Here is a 21,753-nt window from a genome sequence, read left to right as displayed (position 1 = left end):
CGGGGGGGTCTGACTATTATGGCACTCCACTTTGAGGCTTGCTGGGCTACTTAAGGCTGCAGCATGGCGAAACAAACAATAACAGAAAGGCTGTGAAAGACGGATGCCAAATCAATTAGACGTTTGCGTAACCCTTAAAAGGGATGGGTTTGTACAAAGGTTTACACGGTGCAACCTTTGAGCTTCAACAATCATCCATTTCCGGCATGATTGAGAAACTACAGTATTTGTCCAGTTGAAAACAATAATGTCTGAAATAATAACAATTTATATAGGGTCATTGTAAACAGGCATGTATAAAAACAAGGCCAGAAAGCAAAATTTATAATTGTGAGCCAGGCACGTTGTCAAGCGTCTGCATAAAACGGTTTACTTTCCAATCTTGCCTTATTGTTCTTATTAAGCCAAATTCCACTGAGCAGCCAACACGTCTGTGGCCAAACTCCAATCTTGGATGTCTGTGGTTGCGTCACAAAATAAATAAATAAATAAATAAATAAAAAAGGAGAAAAATGGTGAAACAAAGACTGATGATGTTTAGATGCTTATTAAGTAAACATTTGGCAAGAATAGTGGAAATCTTACCGTATTTGATTTGAGGATGTCTCAAGAGTTGTGGAAGTCTCATCAATTGAACAAGTCTCAGAAGTTTGTAATGTTTTCATGATATATGCGGATGTCTCATGCGATCTGCGGAGGCCTCTGAAGATGTGTGAAGTATCACAAGTTTCACTAAAGCCTTACGAGATTCACAGACGTCTCACTGGACTTGTTTGGTTTTTCAGATCTATGGGAAACTCGGGAGATTTGCGAAAATCTTTTAAAATATGAATTCCAAAAAAGTTTTGATTGTGATTCTGTATTTTTTATATGTATGACTATTTAAACATTGTCAAGCATTTTGTGAGTCCACATTCTAAAAACTGCTGTATAAAAAAATAAAAGATCTTGAACTCTAACGTGACACTATTTACTGTGCTGTATGTTTTGTGTGACTTTACAGGCATATTTTATTCATTAATTGTGGTCAAATTGCCAAATTAGAATCCAAAGGTTCCACTGAAGTCTGAGAGCCAAGAGGGAAGGCTTGAATAGTACATAAATGAATACCCCACTTGGATTTAAATTCATTACTGTAATTGAACATTTTTGCTTGGGATTGTCAACGCCAGTCAAATGTCAATCCCTGCTCAAACCTGCTTTCTGTATCATCTGTCAGCGAGCAAATATAAGCTCGGGTTTAACGTTGCTCCACCCTTAAACACACAAACAATGTCACTAAGAAGTGAACTGCGTGACAGGGATGAGCAACCAGGCAAGAAAACACTCACGCCAGAGCCTGATTAAAAACTAGAATCACTGATGGTGCCTGGCATTAAAGGTCATTGTCTGAGAAGGAACATAAAGGCATACAAAAACACACTGGTATTATCCAGAGCACAATTTAAGAGATGAAGCTGTAGTTAGAGAGTCTTTCGTTGACCCCACAGGGTAGTGAAAATGAATCACTTTTCCCTGAAAACAAAAACTGACATGTGTAAATGTATTCAAATCCTAAACACAAATTAAGTCTATTCTGGGTAAAGAAGATGCATTGTGTGAAAGCAAGTGTGTCTAAGATAATTATGATCATTATAATGATCAATGTTATAGCTGTGAAAGAGAGCGAGAGAGCGCGACAGACAGAGGGACGGACGGACGGACGGACAAACAGACAGACAGAGGTAAAAACTAAGCCTAAATAAAACTAAGGCTAAATAAACTAAGGCTCAAGTGTCACAGTACTAGGCTACAGGTGGCAGTAATGTCTCCCAATTATCAGAGATTAATAAATAAATTTTAAAAAATCCTTCACTAAACAATCCTCTTGGAGCTAGAATTGTACTCAGCATAAAGCAATAGTTACTAAACGCTGGACTTCTTGTCTCAACATTGCTACATTGAGTTCCACTAGACCAGGGGTGTCAAACTCATTTTTTTCGCGGGCCGTATTGTAGTCATAGCTCCATTCGGAGGGCCATTATGACTGTCAACCCAAATCAATGTATGAGCACCTCATATTATATACAGTAAAAGCTACAAAACAAACTAACAAATAACTCGTTTCCAAATCAGACGAGTAAAAACTGGTCAAATATTTTAAAAAAAAAGACATTATTAAAAGTGAAGACAATCTACAATTCTAGTAATGACACACGAATTTGATGCACAATTTGTCTTTGCGGGCCACATAAAATGATGTGGCGGGCCGTATCTGCCCCCGGGCCTTGAGTTTGGCCGTATCTGCCCCCGGGCCTTGAGTATGACATCTGTGCACTAGACCAAAAATACCTCGAGTGGCATTATGATTCAAAACTGTACTGAATGTCTACTTGCATGGACTAAAGGACAGCATCAAATATGATTCCAGTGCGTGGAGGGACACAACAGAACACAACTAAACACTCCAAACTTACCATCATCTTCTCAAAGAGGTCAATGATCTCCTTTTCTGAGAGGTTCTTTGAACGGTCGTCGAAAAGTGGCTGAGGGATGGGCAGTTCGGTATGGATGGAGAGGGGGTCCGTGGGGTGCTGTATGAGGGGCTTCTCCTTCTTCGTTCCCGTCTTTCGGAAACTGGTAATGCGATCGCGCTGCAAGAAAACATGACATATTAGACATCTCTCCAATAATATTACAATAGTGCCATCAATCCATATAAAATAATAATACTAGCAACATTAATGTTGGATGTAAAAACTAATTCAAAACATTTTGTAACCTAAACAAATAATAATCACGCATGATAGCCAGACCATTACGCAAAAGATCAAATACTGTATGAACCTCATAGAGACTTTACTTACCACCTTACCCAAAGTTGTCAAATAAAAACTCAGCTAACTGTCATGACAGCAACAACAATCATGACAGGCACTATTTATTAATGTCCATAGTGCATAGTGTGAACAAAGAAAAAAAAAAAAAAAAACATGATCCCCACATGCAATAATTGTTAGCATTAGTATGGAATGAAAACGAGAGATCATGCTGAATTAATGGACATACCCGGTTGGTTTGGAAGGTAACCATTTATTTCCCTTTTAATGTGTTGTTCAATTGTAATTATTAATTTGGAACCAGTAACAAAGTTGGCAAAGTGAAAGTATGGTTTGGGACATTTACAGCTTTTACGATGGCAGCAAACATGCCAATCAGCCGCTATCACCTTCATTTTATTAGTTTAGATGTAAAAAAACCTACTCCCATAAAACATCATCATCGTCATCTCAGAACCATAGTATAAAGTTCAGTGTTAGATGCTGACACCAAAAAGTTACAATAGCTTAATAAATTAAAAAAAAAAATGCAGTGATTTTTGTATTTAATAAAAAAATGACAAATTTATCCTTTTTTTCTATATTTTTATTTTCACCCAATTGGACTATGTCAGCACATTTCTGACCTTTCTAATGTCACATTTTCTAACACATACTATCTTCTTATATGGAAAAAAGTGATGAACACATTAAATTTTAAATTAAAAAAAAAAGACATACCGTATTTGCCGGTGTACAGGTCGACTCGGTGTATAAGTCGACCCCCTAAAATTCGACGGAAATTTACGATTTTATGATATATCCTTTGTATAAGTCGAGCTCAATTGTTGCATTATATTAAACTTCAAAATTCAATATGCAAAATTTATTGACGAAATGTGTTCAAATTCCGGGAGGCCGTGCGCATGCGGCTGTTTATAAGCACCGCGGAGGAGATCGCGGCCGGCGAGCTCGCGCACGCCGCCCGGCACCAACGGGAGGCCGGAAATAGCTCCAAGCCGAGTGGATCGGCACTTTATAAGCACCGCGGAGGAGATCGCGGCGCCTCATTCGACTTCCAGCGGCCGGCGAGCTCGCGCACCCGCCCGGCACATCCGGGAGGCCGTGCGCACGCGCCAAGTGGCCGACAATAGCCCCCGCCGAGCGGATCGGCTGTTTATAAGCACCGCGGAGGAGATCGCGGCGCCTCATTCGACTTCCAGCGGCCGGCGAGCTCGCGCACCCGCCCGGCACATCCGGGAGCTCGTGCGCACGCGCCGAGTGGCCGAAAATAGCCCCCGCCGAGCGGATCGGCTGTTTATAAGCACCGCGGAGGAGATCGCGGCGCCTCATTGGACTTCCAGCGGCCGGCGAGCTCGCGCACCCGCCCGGCACATCCGGGAGGCCGTGCGCACGCGCCAAGTGGCCGAAAATAGCCCCCGCCGAGCGGATCGGCTGTTTATAAGCACCGCGGAGGAGATCGCGGCGCCTCATTCGACTTCCAGCGGCCGGCGAGCTCGCGCACCCGCCCGGCACATCCGGGAGGCCGTGCGCACGCGCCAAGTGGCCGAAAATAGCCCCCGCCGAGCGGATCGGCTGTTTATAAGCACCGCGGAGGAGATCGCGGCGCCTCATTCGACTTCCAGCGGGCCGCGCACTCGCGCACGCCGCCCGGTTCAAATTTTCTAAGTGCAACGCACAATGAGATGCATGAGAAACGGCCTTGGTTACCATCACATTTGAAGCGATGAATACGAAGTTAAATTTTATGACTTGGTGTATAAGTCGAGGTCGATTTTTTTCGGTCGATTTTGGATCCAAAAAGGTCGACCAATACACCGGCAAATACGGTAATAAAATATAATGTCACTTTGTCATCATGAGTTACTGCCCGGTAATTTGAGTTTTTTTTTTTCATTGAAATTAAACAACACAATAAATTTACATACATAAACAGACAAAGGTAATATTGCCATGCATGATGTTCAGTTACTGAAATATTTTCAAATGGATCAAACAAACTTGAAGCTGTCACGCTAGCTGAAACAAAAAGACAAGTGACATATTTTAGCAGAAAATTAGAAATTAGAAAACATTTTCTTGGATGGCTTCTGATGCATGTTTGATCCATCTGCTTACTTCAGTTCAGCCACGTCTCATGCAGCCATGATAAAAAGATGAATATCAAGCAGAATAAAAACAAAAAAGGGAACATGCCAAAGTAAAACCCAGCACCTTACCATATCATCAGCCAATGTTTTTATGTGTATGTTCTGTTGGAAGGGAGGGAGTGAGGGCACAATGTAAATGACAGGAAATGGCCACACAACTGGTGAATAAAATCCCACATCAATGTGGAATGCAAATCTCTCCCCTGCATCATGTCTCATTCTTATGAAAGAATCCCAACAGAGATGGAGGTGAGCCCCAAAACAAAGATAGCAACAAAACAAAGACCTGATAAGTTTCTTTCCATCATCTACAGGTGTATCTCAATAAACTATAATGGAAAATATATATTCAAGACAAACACCAAAGTATTTATTGTTTTTAATTATGATGATTACAGTTTACAGTAACAAAATTCCCAAATTTACCATATACAGCAAGGGTCAAAATAAGAGGCTTCGAATGGCTGTTTTCGCATCAAAATTAATATTTTGCGCCTCATTTTTACATACTGAATAGCAAAACAGAGACTCAAACGTCCATCGTCCACCATCAAAAACAGTGACCCGTTATCATGTTCATTTGACAGAGGCGCACATGACTATCAATTACTAATTGTCAAGTGTCAATTTATCCCTGACTGCACGGAGGCGCTTCAGTCAGAAGTCAGAGTCACTGCTATTAAGGAATAGTGATGAAAATGAGCGGCAGCAGCAAGAGGAATGGACACAGATCAGCCGCTCATTGTCAAGCTAGACTGTTATCTGGTTGCTGTTTGTTTGTTCGCTTGTTTGTTCGGTCGGTCGTTTGTCCGTTTTTTGTTTTTAATGCTTATGTATCTCTACGTAGAGAAAATTAACAAAGAATTTACAATTACATTTTAATAAATTTTATTTTATAAAATTATACTACAGCCGAGCTTTTTAAAATCAATTCAGCCTTGCTTCTAGAAAAGACAATAACATTTACTGTTATACACAATACGACTTTAACAAATTAAAACTGTTGATTCTGTGTGTAAAAAGGATTTTTTAATTGATTATCTCGTCATATTGTTATTGTTTACCATTCCTGTTTTGTATGTTTGTGCCTTGTGGCGACTTGCTACGTCATGTGATATACTGTTAAAAAATTGAGATTCTAGACATTTCAATAATGCCAAACATTTTAAGATACAATCATATCCGCGGGCTCAGCGAGCACTTAAATAAGAAAAGTGCAAAACACACAAAACAGGAATAGTAGGGGGTTAATAAAACCCCTACTTCAAAGACAAATTGCGACATAAATTTAGAAATTTGCTCCTCCAATGAAGTCGTTGATTTGCAAACTGCTCTTCAAAAAAAAAAGAAAAATCAAGCCTTGTACTGCACTGTTAAGTGAAAAAAATTACCTTTTCATTTTGATTTATTGAGATGAACCTGTATACGATACCTGAAAAGAAAACATTGCACGTGCATGGCATGAACAAAACTTGCTTCAAAATTGAAGAGCACACCTTCCCTGGCATGCACACCTGAACTAAGAATACCCACCACCAAGGAAAATCAAAATGATTGATAAAATGGACATTTATAATGCCATAGCCCCACAGCTTTTGTGTTCATGTTATTTTTGTCAATCAAAAGTTGATATATTTGACATTGACAACATCAAACACCCACTTGCATCCAAAAATCATTCCATGGAGTTGCATAAGAGTAAAGAGCAGAAAATACGAGTATTCACGACAAACTTGTTTGCTGCCCAAATGAGCTGTAGAAGAAATGATACTGAAAGCACATATACTGTAGCATCTCTGACAACATGTGATGCTAATGTTTGCTATCGAGCCAAAATTCCATGTGGTCGGAAGACAAGTCAGTGCAGTGTTGCTTATTTTATTTTGCTATCTAGCTCCTTACTTATGTCTTTATGATACTAGTGTTAAAAGGAACCATCTCAGCTATTCGCCCGCTTGCACTTTCAAAACACAAGATGTCACACCTAGTATCATAGGGCGAATATGCATGAGTACCTATTATTATCGGTAGTAGTAGATTTGCAATTTTGGTTTTATTAAAGAAAAATTAAAACCAAATCCTAAATACAAACATACCAAAGGTTGGTACTTTTAATTTCAGAGATTAGACTGTGACGTTAGTTATAAATATGGCAAAACTAGTTTTAAAAGGCAATACTTGCTCATAAAAGGGGAACATTCAAAATGACCAAAGGGATGTTCCCAAATACCATAAAGTCTGCCAAAGACATTTTTAAGACGGCAGTAGCTTGCAGTGCCGTGTGAGCCGAGGCACGGGGCTGTGAGCTGCTAATGAATAGAGCGATGTATGCCGCTAATGGCCATAAAGGTCGCCCAGAGTCGTGGATTTCTCCTCCACTGCAATCAGGAAATTAGTAGTGCCGAGGAGAGCAAACAGATTGGCTCGAACTTGGACCTCCCTCAGTGCTCCTCTGTCAACTGTCGCTTGCGGCGACAACTGAACACTCACTCAAAACTTGAATCGCAAATCCACACAGTGTCTTCCTTCATGCGTGTTGTGAATGGGTGTTCGAAGTCAGGAGAACATGGGGGACTGTGCTGGGCGTTTGATCAAATCCCCATCCATTAAGTGAGAACACTAGTTATTTATTCTTTTGCATTTTATATATTTGTGATGTCCACCTTTTGCTTGTCGTCAACTGGGCCCTGAACAAGATAAGCAGTAAAGAAAATGGATGGATGTATTGTCAAATGGCAGCACATTGAAAAGTGGTTCCCAGACCTGCACATGACAAGGGGGCAGCTTCTGTGGAATGATAACTTCAAACGCCTGTAAAATCCCTCATAACAAATAAACTGACCAAAAAAATATATTATTTAAAAAGATAAATTCAGAGGCTTATTATACTGACATTTAGCTGAATTTACTTGTAAAATATATTATGTGGCTCTCACTGAAACAAATTTCCAAATATTTCGCTTTTATGGCTCTCTTAGTCAAAAAGGTTCCCGACCCCTGATCTAGTGGATGCATACCGCAACCCTAGTCAACCTCAGTTTGATGCAGTATAGCTTCTATTTTATGCGCCTTTTAATCTGGTGTGCCCTATATATGAAATCATTTCTAAAATTAAAAAAAATCAATGAGGGTGCGCCTTATAATGCTGTGCACCTTATAGTGTGAAAAATACGGTAATTAAAACTTGTCTGACAATTTGAATCTACTTTGAAGGTGTGTTTTAGACAAGATTTCTATAGGTGAGATATTTTGTCCAACACAAAAAAATCATTTTCTCCAAAACCCATCACCTGATTTTCAAAATTCTTGGTGTTATACTCAGCTTGAAGTCGTGATTCTAACAAGACTGCCATTTTTCGGTAATGTCATGTTGCTCTTGTCAGAATTTGAATTACAATTTCACAATGTGAAGGCTTTTCTTTTGTCACTGCATCAGTGTTAAAAGCATGTTATCATCGGGATTGTAAATCTGTTAAATTATCCTCTAGATTTGTTTTGACAGCTGACAACAGTTTGCAACACGCTGTCAATGGGATGAAAATGAAATAGCAACAAGCCAAACACACGGTGCGAGCACTTGTTTTGACTTTCTGTTGTATGTAATGGACTCATTCAAAGTAGTGAAAGTTCTTCAAATCATATTTCGTAAATGGCGTCCGCCCAGCATGGGTTCTTCTCGGTAAAGGTGGCATGGGCAACAATGACTGCCGTTGCTAAATCAAAGCGTTTATGTGTCATTAACCCCCGGCATGCAATAGCACAATACTGTGTGAAACAGGCTAATATTTAAATGGCGCACTTTAGCATTTTCTAATCTGTTTAACAACAATCAAACCACTGGTTGGCAAATTGCCTTGACTTGAGGGTCTTTCCTTGCCCCATTATCTTGGCAACATTGCAACAACGTAATTTGACAATCAAGCTTACATGTCCTCAGGGTACCCTCAATTAATAAAGTAAACTTTTTCATCATAATAAATGTTTAGTAGAAACCAACATCATGCTTTTTAAGGAAATGAGAAAAATGAATTCTAGGCCTCCTCTAAATGAAATCCTATTGAAAGTCAGTCTAGGGACATACGCCAAAGTATGCATACAATCAATAAAAATCACAGTAAGTCATATTATGTTCTTTTTTGCTTACTTCTGGTAGTACAAGAAACACTAAAGTGATGCATCTCTAATGGATCTGTAACATGCACATGTAAAAACAAACCATTTATGTTTGAGATTGGCAACATTACACATCATTTAGCGAAAGCAATAACTGTTATTCTCAACCAATTTAACTGGACCATCTGTATGATGTCATTTTAAGTCACCCACCGGAACAATCACAATAAAGTCGGTGGCCGCGACGCCTCTTATACGAGTTTAGAAACAAATTAGCTTTAACTTTAACGACTTCTAATAATAACATGGGGGATAACTGCCAATAGTTTGTGGCAACTTAATACAATGGCTTGGTCTCCCTCTACTGGCAGATCCTCACCCTGGGGAATAATAAATATTTTAAAAAAATCATATTTTATTTCATATTTATTTCTGTGCAAAAACAAGACCTCCATCTACATTGTGGCCATTTGCCAATAACATTGCTCACACTTTGGCATTTCAGGCATTCAGAGGGCACCAAATCCCAAACCAATTACACACCGTCTGAACAAATCTTTGTCAAACTTAATCAAGCCACAAATTTTTTATACTGTATTCAATTGCTGCCTTCAGGAACTCAGTGAGGAGGTTTACGCGACAAAACCTGCATTCGTTTTTGAGTTATTGCTTATTAGCGCATGAAAAAAAATGTGCTTTTCGAGGCAATCAAATTTTGAGCGTTAGTTGTATTGTGTGTGTGTGTGTGTGTGTGTGCGCGTGTGCACGTGTGCATGTGTGGGCGGGCGGCCTTTTTGAACCAATAGATGGAAACAAAGACTCAATTAAAGCTGAAACACAGAACATAATATAATCCCGATTGTGTTCTATTCAAGAAGAAAATCACTTTTCCTGGATGGCTCTTGACAGGAGCTCACAACATGTTTAAAGACAAGTTTATTTTTCCATTCTAGGACAATTCAGTCACTTTTTCCTTACCTATGCAGCGATACCACTTTTTTAGGCTGTGTGAGTAAAAGTGCTTAAGTATGCGTTGTCTACGTTCAGACACTAAGTACCAATGTGTGATAATGCCATTGGATACAAGAATTGCACTGTTCAAAAACACAAACTTTTCTTGATCATGACATAGGTTTCACTCGTGTACCATTGTTGACAATTTAACATACAACTGCATGTTTTTCCAACATTCTTGCCACAAATTTCACTTAAATCTTGCCCATAACAGGCAGTTATGTAGTGTTTTAGTGACCACTGAAAGACACCATATAAATGCTGTGCTGACACTTTTAATTGACATTTATACATGTGGCAAAATGACAGCAAAACATTACTGAAATTATTGGAATCGTACTAAACAAAAGCTTAACAGTGTAAGTCAGTTTTTCAGTCTAAATGCATATACAAAACACCACCAATTTTAAAAATACTTTTTTTCATGTGCAACAGTCCAAAAGTTGAAGTAATTCTAAGTAAGGTAGGTTGGTGAAGCAGTGGTTAGCACGTCCGCCTCATAGAACTCTTACAGCCTGCGCTCGCATGCCATGAAGCATCTATTTGGAAGACTGCTTACAAGGACGGATACAGTTTAAGATGGAAGAGTCTCTTCTTATTTTGTGTAACGTCAGAGGTCCAACTTGGTGTCATGGAGCCACGCCAGCATCTCTGGTCCCAGGTCAAAGAGGCCGGCCTCCGAGGGTGGTCTATATAGGGGGCAGGTGTTGATGATGTGGTTGGCTGTCTGCTCGGGGTCACCGCACTCGCATGCCGCAGTGTCCGCCATTCCCCACTCCTGCATGGATGTGTTGAAGCACCCAACACCAGTCCTTAAACGGTTCAGTGTGGTCCACTGCTGGCAAGGTAGTTCGTCTCCTCCTATGGCGCCGTCTCCTGGTTCCCAGATGTAACGGTGCATGAGGGTGGGACCAGCTGCCTCCCACTTCTGCTTCCAAGCTGCTGCCAGCCAAGCATCTCTGGAGATGTCCTCAGGGATGGAATTGAGCATCTCATCACAAAGGACGACGAAACTCGGTACAGGTCGGAAGTTGACCTTCTGACCATGTGGTGCAGGGACAACAACCTCCTGCTGAACGTAAACAAGACCAAGGAAATCGTTGTTGACTTCCGGAAGGGTCACACAAAACACCTGCCGCTGATCATCGACGGTGCTGTGGTGGAGAGGGTGAGCTGCACCAAGTTCCTGGGGGTGCACATCAGTGAGGACCTCTCCTGGTCTGCAAACACCTCGTCACTGGCAAAGAAAGCTCAGCGCCGCCTGTACTTCCTGCGGAAGCTCAGGCGTGCATGTGCTCCTCAGGCAGTCCTGTCTACCTTCTACCGTGGCACCATTGAGAGCGTCCTCACCAGTTGCATCGCTGTCTGGGGTGGTAACTGCACTCAACAGAACTTGAAGGCCCTGCAGCGCATAGTGAATACGGCTGGTAAGATTATTGGTGCTTCGCTCCCCTCCCTGAAGGACATTTACACCTCCCATCTCGCCCGCAAGGCAACCTCGATTGCGAGAGATGTGAGTCACCCGGCTCACTCTTTGTTTGACCTTCTGCCCTCTGGGAAGAGGTACAGGAGCCTGCGCTCCCGCACCACTAGACTCGCCAACAGCTTCTTTCTCCAGGCTGTTAGGACCCTGAACTCGCTACCCCCTTCTGCGTAGCGTGTGGCACTGTTGCGCTATTTTCTGGAATGTCTGCTGTACGCTCACTTGCTCCTTTTTGCTCCTCTTATTTATTTATCTGTTGTGTTATTTATTCATTATTTATTCAGCACGCTGTTGTTTACTTGTTTACTTGTTTACTTGATTGTCTGTTGTGGGCCATGTCTTGTCACCGTAGGATAGGGGGGAACGAAATTTAGGTTTCTTTGGGTGTCTTTGGCATGTGGAGAAATTGACAATAAAGCTGACTTTGACTTTTTTGACTTTGACTACCATGTTGTAGGGGTGGCGCGCCTTGAGTCTGCTTGGTGGAGCTTGAGTTGTTGTGGTACTGTGCAGGATGTGCCAGTTATTATTTTTTGCCTTCCTGGCGAGAACGAGGATGGCAGCCTCTCGACAAAGGTTGGCCGGCGCTATTCCCACAAGGACAGGCAAGAGGGACACAGTATTTCTGCCTGTAAGCTGGTTGATGGTCTGCCACGCCTTGCGGCTGGAATGGGTGAAGTCGATTGATTCAACGACTTCTGTCCATCTCGCCTTGCGGGTAGCGTCCAGCTTTTTGAGCAGTGCTGCTGCCGTTGCGTCCACCTCTTCTCTGGGGCTGGTTCTCTGGTGTTCACTCAGGAGGCGGCTACACTCCTCATCCCAGCCTGGGATGTAGTTCCTGTTATACCCACGTGGGATGGTCTTCTTTGCCGCACGCAGGAGGACCTGGCAGTAGGCTGCATAGGCTGCATCCACATCTGTGGACTCTGGGTCTGGCAGGCCGGCTGACCTCCTTTCCGTCTCCTCAGCATACGACTCCCAGTTGGCTTTTCGGAAGTTCCATCTCTTCACAGGCTTCCCTGGCGCCGGTTCCACCAGTGTTGGAACTTTGATGATGGAAGGTCGGTGGTGTGAGCGGGGTAACCTGTCAAGGACACGCCTCTTCGGTCTTGGGTCGTTGCTGCGGCAAATGGCGAAGGCCAGGTCCGGGTTGGTGGTGGTGTTCCAGCCTGCAGAGAATTAGGGTGGAGGTTCCTTGGGGTTGTACAGCAGCAGGGCATCAGTGTTGGAGGCCCATTCGCACAGCGCCACTCCGCTAGGTGTTGAGTGGTTGTATCCCCAGTCTGTGTGCTGACAGTTAAAGTCGCCTTCGTAGATAGCGGGTGCAGTTACAGATGGGAGTGACGTTGTGGTTAGCTCCGATGTAAACGTTGCTGAGGATCTTAGTAACCAGCAACACGATGTTGGAGCCTGGTGGGGATTGGCTACAGGCTGCCCAACTTATTCCAGTCCGAACGAAGGTTGCCACACCGTGTTGCTTGCTGTTGATGGTCCCGGCGAGCTGGAACCCAGGGATCTTGAGGATGTTGTTGGTCGTGCAGTGCGTCTCCTGTAGGAGCAGAACCGCGGCCCCGTTGGAGTCGGCCAGGTGCCAAAGGACTTCGAGTTTGGTGGTGGTAAAGCCCTCGACATTAAGTTGAAGCACCGACAGGCCTCGGTTTTCAACAGTCGGGATGGCTACCCGTCCGCCATTCCTCAGTCTGCCGGCTCTGCGTTTGTTTGGAGACATTAGCTTCACAAGCGGGTCTTGCACCCTGACCTTGCTACTCACAGGGAAGACCGCGTGAAGGTTGTCGTCCATCTTCTCCATCTTCGTCTCTGTGTGAGGGGAGGGGCTAGCGCACAAGACTTGGCACATAAATGTTGCAAGCCAGCATGCAAAGGCCAGATTTAAAAAAAAAAAAAAAAATGGCGCACTTTTCTCAGATGACTTGCTTGGTAAAAACTAAATAAAAACTGCACATTGAGCAATCTAAAAATATCCTGGAACACTGCAATTGCTTTGAAAAAAGAAAATTTTTAATGTCCATGCCTTTAAATGGGCATGAGTGAGTGAGCAGTGGAGCTATTCTATTATTCCAGGCGGGCACTGAGCCTGTTCTAAAACAGCAATCATTTGAAAGGGGAAGCACACAAAAGCCAGGCCAGGCAACATTTGAATGGCTTTTCAGTGAGCGCTATAACCATGTGACTGCACAGCCAGGCCCTGGGGTTATCTCTGTCCCTGTAAATCTCTTGTACATTCATCTTTAAGGACTAGCAATGTTGAATATTTGTCTACTAATAACATTATTCAGCAAGATCAGCTGCATATTTCTCATGTACAGTCAGATTCAGAAGTATTTGGACACAGTATTTTTGTTATGTTTGCCTTTACAGACTACAATCTGTAAAACAATCTGCTTTGATTTAAGGCGGTTTATTGTGAAGTACAATTCATGTAGTGTATCTCCATTTTCAGGGGCTCACCAGTATTTGAACATAAATGTCATTTAATACAAAACCCTTCACAGTCAATATTGATATACAAAACAGATTTAGTATTTCTTAAATGAGAAACCTCTTAAATTAAACTCTGACGTGAATGTAATATTCGCTGCCTTTGAAAACAATCACAATTGTTCTCTGCTCAGTGGGATAGGTGCTTCAGTTACAATTTGTGTAAAAAAATAAACAAAAATAGAAACTTAGCATATCGAGGTTTATATTTAGTCGACAAGTAACTGAGTGTGACTGATGTTCTACAAGAGGAGATGACTGCAGACAAACAGAGAGAGGGGGTTTCTTCCACCGTGTTACTCAAGCATTCTTCACTGCTTCCTTTCTCTCTGTCCAACTTCCTGAATTCCATGGACCGACTCGCACGTGGGGCATTTCCTGCCTCGCAAGCCTGCTCAACACTGGCTAGATTCAATCGACGCACTGTGGGAAAGGTACACAACAGCAGCAGGAATATAGATCAGCTTTCAAGTGTTTGGCCATTTGGATTAACCCTAATGTCAACAAGACCTTGCTAATGTAGCAGAGCGTCAAACGCTTGATCGGTCATCTGAAAAAAACATGAAGATAAACAAGTGTCTGGAGGTATCTTTGCGATAAATCTGCATCAAAACTAAAGTAGAATTTCAGAATTCAAACCACTGTCACACACAAGGGTATTGCCCTTGTAATTTACTTGAGTATGCGCTAATTTTTCTGTAAATTTGTCTAACATTATTGGAATACTTATTCCATAAGAATATCAAAGGCTTGTGAAAAATACACTGGAGGTTACAAAAACGATGCATACTCCCATTCAAAGCAGTAAAGACTGCAGCTTCCCGATATGCATCAATTGTTTTAAATGTTTTATTGACTTTGTTTTACAGTGGTTAACTTATTTTGTCATTTGACGTCAACAATGCCACTGCTACAAAGAGGCATTGCGCATTCATCACATTAGAATGTTATTTCACTATTCAATTTACTTTATTTAAAAAATCTTCAAATGTTGAAAGATTTATTGGATTATTTTTTCTATTTTAATTTATTTTCTATTATTTCTGAATCCAAAAAGATTGAGGACCATCCAGCATCACGTATAGCGGTTTCCCTCTATTTGGTGTGGCACATCTTTTTTTACATGTGAAACTGTGATAGCACTAAAACAACCTCAATACAAAAGAAAGACATGTCAGCCTATCACCGCCACAGTCAGGTCTCCAATGTCCAAGATCTCATAATTAACTGATCTTCATTTCCTTAATCACCCAAGAATGACACACTTTAATTATTCCAGCATTGAGTACAAATGATCTGAAATACAACCAGTCAGAAAATGATTGCAATTAAATTTATAAAAACAATCTGCCATAAGTTCTTACTCGTAACTTTTCACATCTTTTCATGGCAGACTATATAACATTTTAATCAGCGAGCGTTTGAAATGACACAGTGACTGAAAAATCATTCACTTCCAATATAGCATTGAACTTTCTGTACGATTTCCCACTTAATCCTTGTGAGAGCACATGCTACGATCATTGTGACACGGGAACAGTGAGTCCAACTATGAGATGGTTGTGTGGGAAAGACTTTCCCTTGGTGCAGCTCAGTGTGACATCATCTTTTGCTCTGGTATGCAAAAAAGAAACATTCTCCCAGTCCGTCAAACCTGCTCCCTCAAATTCCTTTTAAAAAAGGTCCTCTCGTTCTCAAGTCAGTTTTTTTCACCAACATCAACAGAACAAGCCGTAAAAATAACATTAACTTTATTGGGGTTATTCTAATATCCTTGGCTGACTTTAGTATCTATGTCCTGGGCCCAAAGCCATAATGGGGTAATTGTGACGAAAGCCTTCCTGGTGACTTGTAGCCCAAACACACCTATGGTGTGGTTCGAGTCTACAGACTGCTTTGACTCTGCTAATACGAAACTCAACCAGTGTCGGCCAGTTTGCGCCAGACTCTAAGAAGACTATGGACCCTCGTTAGATTTTGCTTATGGTAGGTTTTAACTTCATCCATACATCAATAACAACAATACACACACACTTGATGTGTTCCATTTAAGGGTATGTTTATACGACATCGAACCAGTAAAACGTTTTCACTAAGATTTGTAGAATGTTTCACACATACAGGTGATAAAAATGTCAAAATAAATACTACATACGCCAATGTCTGACAATCACTGTAAGGAAAGCTTTTGCTTTTTTTGGAGTGAATCAGGTGATGGCGGGGCCATGTCGTTTAAGGGATCAAATCGGCATAATATTTTACGACTTACAAAACCCCAGCGATGTAAATTATGCGCTCGCAGTTTGTTTTCAAGCCAAGAGTCAACATCCAACTTAACAAATGTTTTGGGGAAAAATGTAATTGTTTTGGTATGTACGTCAAGACAGAAGTTGGCGATATTACTTTAATAAATTTTGTCCTAGCAGGTTTTATCATGCCTGGACACATAAAGTTTGTCCTGGACACACCCAAAGTTTGCAGTCAGGGCCTGCAAGGTTTTCTCTGCTGGCCTTAACACTGTGAGAAGCACTGATGTATATTTACATCTTGCATGAAATAAAAGTTGTTATTATTATCTTACTAGGGGGAAAGTGCCACAATTTAGGTGCAGTGCGGAGCACTGGGCAGCTTTTTTTTTTTTTTTATAGCACGTTTCATATACAAACTAATCACACAATCAAAAGTAGAGATAATGATTATTTGCAATAGTGTCTCTTGGCTGGCCAACCTGTATATTGGATTTTTTTGTCTTGTTTTCTCCAATCAGATTTCAGCTTGTATGCATTGCCAAGTTAATGTAATCTGCCCAGGCAAGGACTTCAGAATCAGGTTTGCTGGCCTATGACACATACATGGTACCTAACACACAGTACAGCGAGCCAAGAAAAGTTCAGAGAAAGAAGCCAGCTTAGATGGCAAGTGTGTAAGAGGCTTGTGTTAATTTGGTGCAGCCACCATTTGATGGAAACCCCCAAGACTACTTGACAGATCAACTAAAACGTGCTTTCCAGGCCTTCACAGAGTTACAATCTCCACACTCCAAGCACACTTCAGGCCACCAAAAAGTGCAGGATAAACAAATCATGACTGCTCATGGACCCACCCAGAGGTGAATAATCACTTCCTCAGAAATTTCAGTATCAACTAACAAACATGTTGAGCACTGATTCTCTTTTAAGGACTGAGAAAAGGAAAACTTGAGTAATTACTGAGACCCCCTTAAGGAATCGGAAACATCTGCAGGGCGAGCTCTGAAAAGTTGGGAGTTGGGATAGTCCAGAGTTGCAGAGTGATGTCAGGATAGCCTGTGGGAGCACATGGCACCTCACTTGCCTCTGAGATTTCCTGTCTTGCAGTTAGTGTGGCGCAATTTCCCTTTAAAACCTTGCTGGAACACAACCAGTGATTACGAGACGTTTGCAACAGAGTATTTGGCTCCTGTTTATGGGAAAACTTAATGCCAGAGCAACATTTCCAGCTTAAAATTCAGCATTTTTAATCTGTGCTATCGACTATTATTTGATTCACGTATGTGTAAGAGCAGTTGGGAAAATAAAATGTTAACCACTCAGAAAATGCAATTCAGTGAGAATGTCGGAAATATTTTGGCTGTTTAAATGGCCAACTTTTAAGTTTCGAGGGATGGAAAACGGTTAACCACCAAGTTCATACTATTGCTGACACGCATGTGGGTGGGTGTATGCCCGCATGCAGCTACTCACATGCCACACACGTGCATCATTTGCAGTTTTATATTACGCCGCGTGAAAGGGAACACGACAGACCGCAAATGACAGCACTCAATGGAAGGTTTTAGATGTTTTCAGGCATAACAGGCAATGTTTACACAATAATTTCATGTCAATGTGCAGCCATGTGACACTGTCAGTCAGGCGTTTCAACCAGGAAGACCTCAACATGGTGCCCGTTGGCATAACCTATCAATGACACTGAAGCCCCACTGATAAATAGATGGTACACATAATTGCTTCTGCTTTAACAAGTGCCTCACACCCAATAGACACCTCCTTTGTCTTTTTCCACTCGATGGGCAAAACATGTAATTTAATTTACTATGACTGATACCATCGTGTGTTGTAGATAATGCCTGAAGAGCATCTTGTGAAGCTGAAATTTCATCCATTTTCCATAATGATTTCCCTCATTCCCACAGTGACCGCATCGCAACTGACCTGGGACAAGAGGCAGGGTACACCTTTGACTGGTCGCCATTAAATCAGTTTCAACACAATGCCTGCAGAGCACATGTGGCATTTATTGAGCTGAAGTTAGTAGTTTAAACAACCATGGAAATGTGTTTAATACATGTTTATTACAATAATTTACAGCAGACTTCTTCAGTCACTTTGTTTGGGAGATTATGTGCTCATGACTTTGTTTTAATGAACCAAGTGTAAGCTAAATTTGACTGATTTAAATTAAAATGAATGCATTATGCGCTTGGTGGAAACGCGTATTACCTTGGTATATGTTATAAACTGAGGCGAACCTAAATATAGGTTGATTACAGTAAGAAATTACTACGTACATCTACAGATCCTAAAGTTATGCTTATGGGGTGCTCAAATTACGATCAAATTCCATTCCTAATGCAGTGCTATTACCCAAGTGTTTGCGTAAGTTGTAAGACACTGTAGTCTATAAAAACATAAACTAACGTAGCAGTAAATTAATAATTACAGTAAAAAAAAATATGTGGCATGCATATTAAACAATTAAAAATAAAAACTACCGTATTTTCCGCACTATAAAGTGCACATAAGGCGCACTTTCAATGAATGGCCCATTTTAAAAGTTTGTCCATATATAAGATGCACCGGATTATAAGGCGCACCTTCAATGAATGGTCCATTTTAAAAGTTTGTCCATATATAAGGTGCACCGGATTATAAGGCGCACCTTCAATGAATGGCCTATTTTAAAACTTTGTCCATATTTAAGATCTATACATTTGGTCCGCGGGCCGGACTTTGGACAAGCCTGCTGTAGTGGCTCAATATTGGTCCATATATAAAGGCGCACCTGATTATAAGGCGCACTGTCGGTCTTTGAGAAAATTGGAGATTTTTAGGTGCGCCTTATAGTGCGGAAAATACGATAGGTACAGAGGTACCAGAGCACGATTTCTTGTGCCACTTGATAACATTCTCTGTAAGGTCTGTAACCTCAAAATCATCTGTCAGAACCAACTTAAACAGAGGACTAAACAAACGTACGAATAAAGACATTTCCAAGAAAAAAAAAAACACCTGTAACTCTCTGCACTTTAGTAAACAAACACCCAGACAACAATGAGTAAATCAAAACACTAATTGTTAAAAATGACTGATGTGTTATGTTCCTCACAGGTAGGGCCACACCACAAAACAATGAGTCAACAAACTGCATACAAAAAACCCTCGGGGGCCAACTGTCACAACGAAAAGTTTCTCTGCAGTACTTTAAGGGGAACCAATTGACGTGATGAGCACATGATGCCCTAAGTGCAAAGGCAGCATAACAATAAAACACTACCGCTTTAGTGGAACTCACAAATCTATTAGCTGCACTCACACTCGCACATCAATAACCAACTGCATTAAAACATAATTGCATGAGAGTTCATGTTTCTGATTGTTGTGTGTAATATGATTATTTTGAAACAACACAATCGAGGCTAAATCTCCTTAAAAGGAGGGGGGCGTGTGGCATAGTTTTTTTTTCCAACACTTTTTTTAATGCAACACATACCAGCTTTTTGTTTCTGCCTTCATCTTCGCTGGACTTCTTTTTCGAAGGTTTATTGGGGTCGTCACCACCGCTGGCTTGATCCATTTTGCCTTCTCCAATGACTTGACAGGAACCGCCACAACAAGAAGAAAAAGTTTGAAAACTTCACTCGTAAGCTCTTGTCAACACTTCACTTGGCAACACCTTCCGGGGTGATTTTTTCACATATCCGTTCAGTCAGGGAAAAAAAATAAGAATAAACACAATAAATAAGTGGAAGTCTTGCGAAAAGTAAAATCCGAGTGGTTGGGGTGTCGCTTCAAGATGAAGAGGTGTGGTATCCGTTCAGCAATAATTCTTCTCTAGCGCTCTCTGAAATGACATCAAAACATTGTTACATATTTTTGCAAAAGTCGATAAAGACGAAATCTTGCAAAACGAGTTATCCTTATCAGTCTGATTAATATTCAAATTACATCCAAATTCATTGAGTGCAGAATGCACCGGAAAAAGTCAGCGACTACATATTTGGAACATGTTTTAGTTTTATCTAAATGAACAGTTGGGATCGCCCTATGTTTAAATAAACACTAACTTGCACGCGTTTTAAGTAAGCCACACGATCATACTATTTGACATGAAAAGACGACAAGACACTATAGTATTTTTTTTTTATGTTTACGACCGACGCGACCGGCCACGTAGCATCATCTTGACTGATCGGTATTATTATCAATAGTAACAATAGTCGAAAATCACCGTTGTTGCCTCTGGAATACTTTGCAAAGCTGGGCATTTAGGCATGTTAGCGTATATGGAACTTCTTCACCATTAGATCCTTGACTGCTTGGTCGCAAACACCACACGCGAGTAGACAATGCAAAACAATAAATGACAGAATGATAAATATAAATACAGTAATGTGTCCAGTCAAACTCACAGTATCCCATTCTGGTCAACATCGTTACAACCAAACGTGAATGCCAGGCCCACGCTAGGCCCCACCTACTCACGTTTTACTGGTTGGTGGGCTGGCCATGAGTAAAGCACCCAAGGGCCATTGGTCCGATGTGTTGGCTGTCAAAAGGTTGGCGTGGCGTCGTAGTGTGTAGACAAGGGGGTCAAAACTGATTTCATAGCAAGTGGACGGCGCGCAGTGAAAGAAGAATAGATCCATAACTATGAGGGATGGGGACGACGTCATACCGAAAGTATCGCGGGAATCCTACATAAAACACGTCCAGCATGTTCCGTGTTATTTGTCCTGGACACACGCAGTGATTGTGCAACGTGTTATGTCAAGATTACTACCGAGTTACATACGTAATAGTGTATCATGTTTTGGGTGCACATATTAAATAAAAGATGGATGAGCAAATGAATTGTAGTGTATGAATAAGTCCTCATCATAATTCACTTCCGCCTATCGGAGGCCAGGTTGTGATGGCAGCAGCTTAAGTAAGGAAGACCAAAATTCTCTCTCGCGAGCCACTTTGTCCAGCTTGTCCTGGGTTTTCCTCTGGGGCTCAGTGAGACTGGGGCTGCACGATCTTCGAAAAACATGCAATTTGCTAAATGGATGTTGACGATAGTGATATCGATATCATTTTAATATTATTTCTCGAACACCTAAAGCACAGGCGTCAAACTCAAGGCCAGGGGGGGCACTTTTTGCCTGCCACATAATTTTATGTGGCCCGCAAAGACAAATTGTGCATCATATTCGTGTGTCATTACTAGAATTGCAAATTGTCTTCACTTTTAATAATATCTTTTTTTTATTAAATATGTGACCAGTTTTTACTCGTCTGATTTGAAAACGAGTTATTTGTCAGTTTGTTTTGTAGCTTTTACTGTATATAATATGAGGTGCTCATAAATTTATTTGGGTTGACAGTCGTAATGGCCCTCCAAAAGAAGCTATGACTACAGAGTTTGACACCCC

The 21,753-nt window shown here is 41.3% G+C and overlaps 1 protein-coding gene across 6 annotated transcripts in view; it reads right to left on the bottom strand.

Moving 5' to 3' along the window:
- Positions 1-20,914, bottom strand: part of diaph2 (diaphanous-related formin 2) — a 334,433-nt gene extending 313,519 nt beyond the window's left edge. For 3 of the 6 annotated variants that reach the window (XM_049746826.2, XM_068652553.1, XM_049746989.2), the window contains exons 1-4: positions 20,568-20,742; positions 19,830-20,180; positions 5,039-5,071; positions 2,457-2,633 (exon numbers count right to left, since the gene is read on the bottom strand). In XM_049746826.2, coding sequence (XP_049602783.1) covers positions 2,457-2,633; positions 5,039-5,071; positions 19,830-19,913 — 294 coding nt within the window. In that variant the 5' untranslated portion in view covers positions 19,914-20,180; positions 20,568-20,742. Of the gene's footprint in view, positions 1-2,456; positions 2,634-5,038; positions 5,072-19,829; positions 20,181-20,567 lie in introns of all 6 variants that reach the window. The other 3 variants (XM_049746603.2, XM_049746754.2, XM_049746909.2) reach the window with 3 other exon arrangements.
- Between the last annotated feature and the right edge of the window lie 839 nt (positions 20,915-21,753).

The sequence above is a fragment of the Syngnathus scovelli genome, chromosome 1 (assembly GCF_024217435.2).
Source record: "Syngnathus scovelli strain Florida chromosome 1, RoL_Ssco_1.2, whole genome shotgun sequence".
NCBI lineage: Eukaryota > Metazoa > Chordata > Actinopteri > Syngnathiformes > Syngnathidae > Syngnathus > Syngnathus scovelli.
This window is presented reverse-complemented; position numbering and strand designations above follow the sequence as displayed.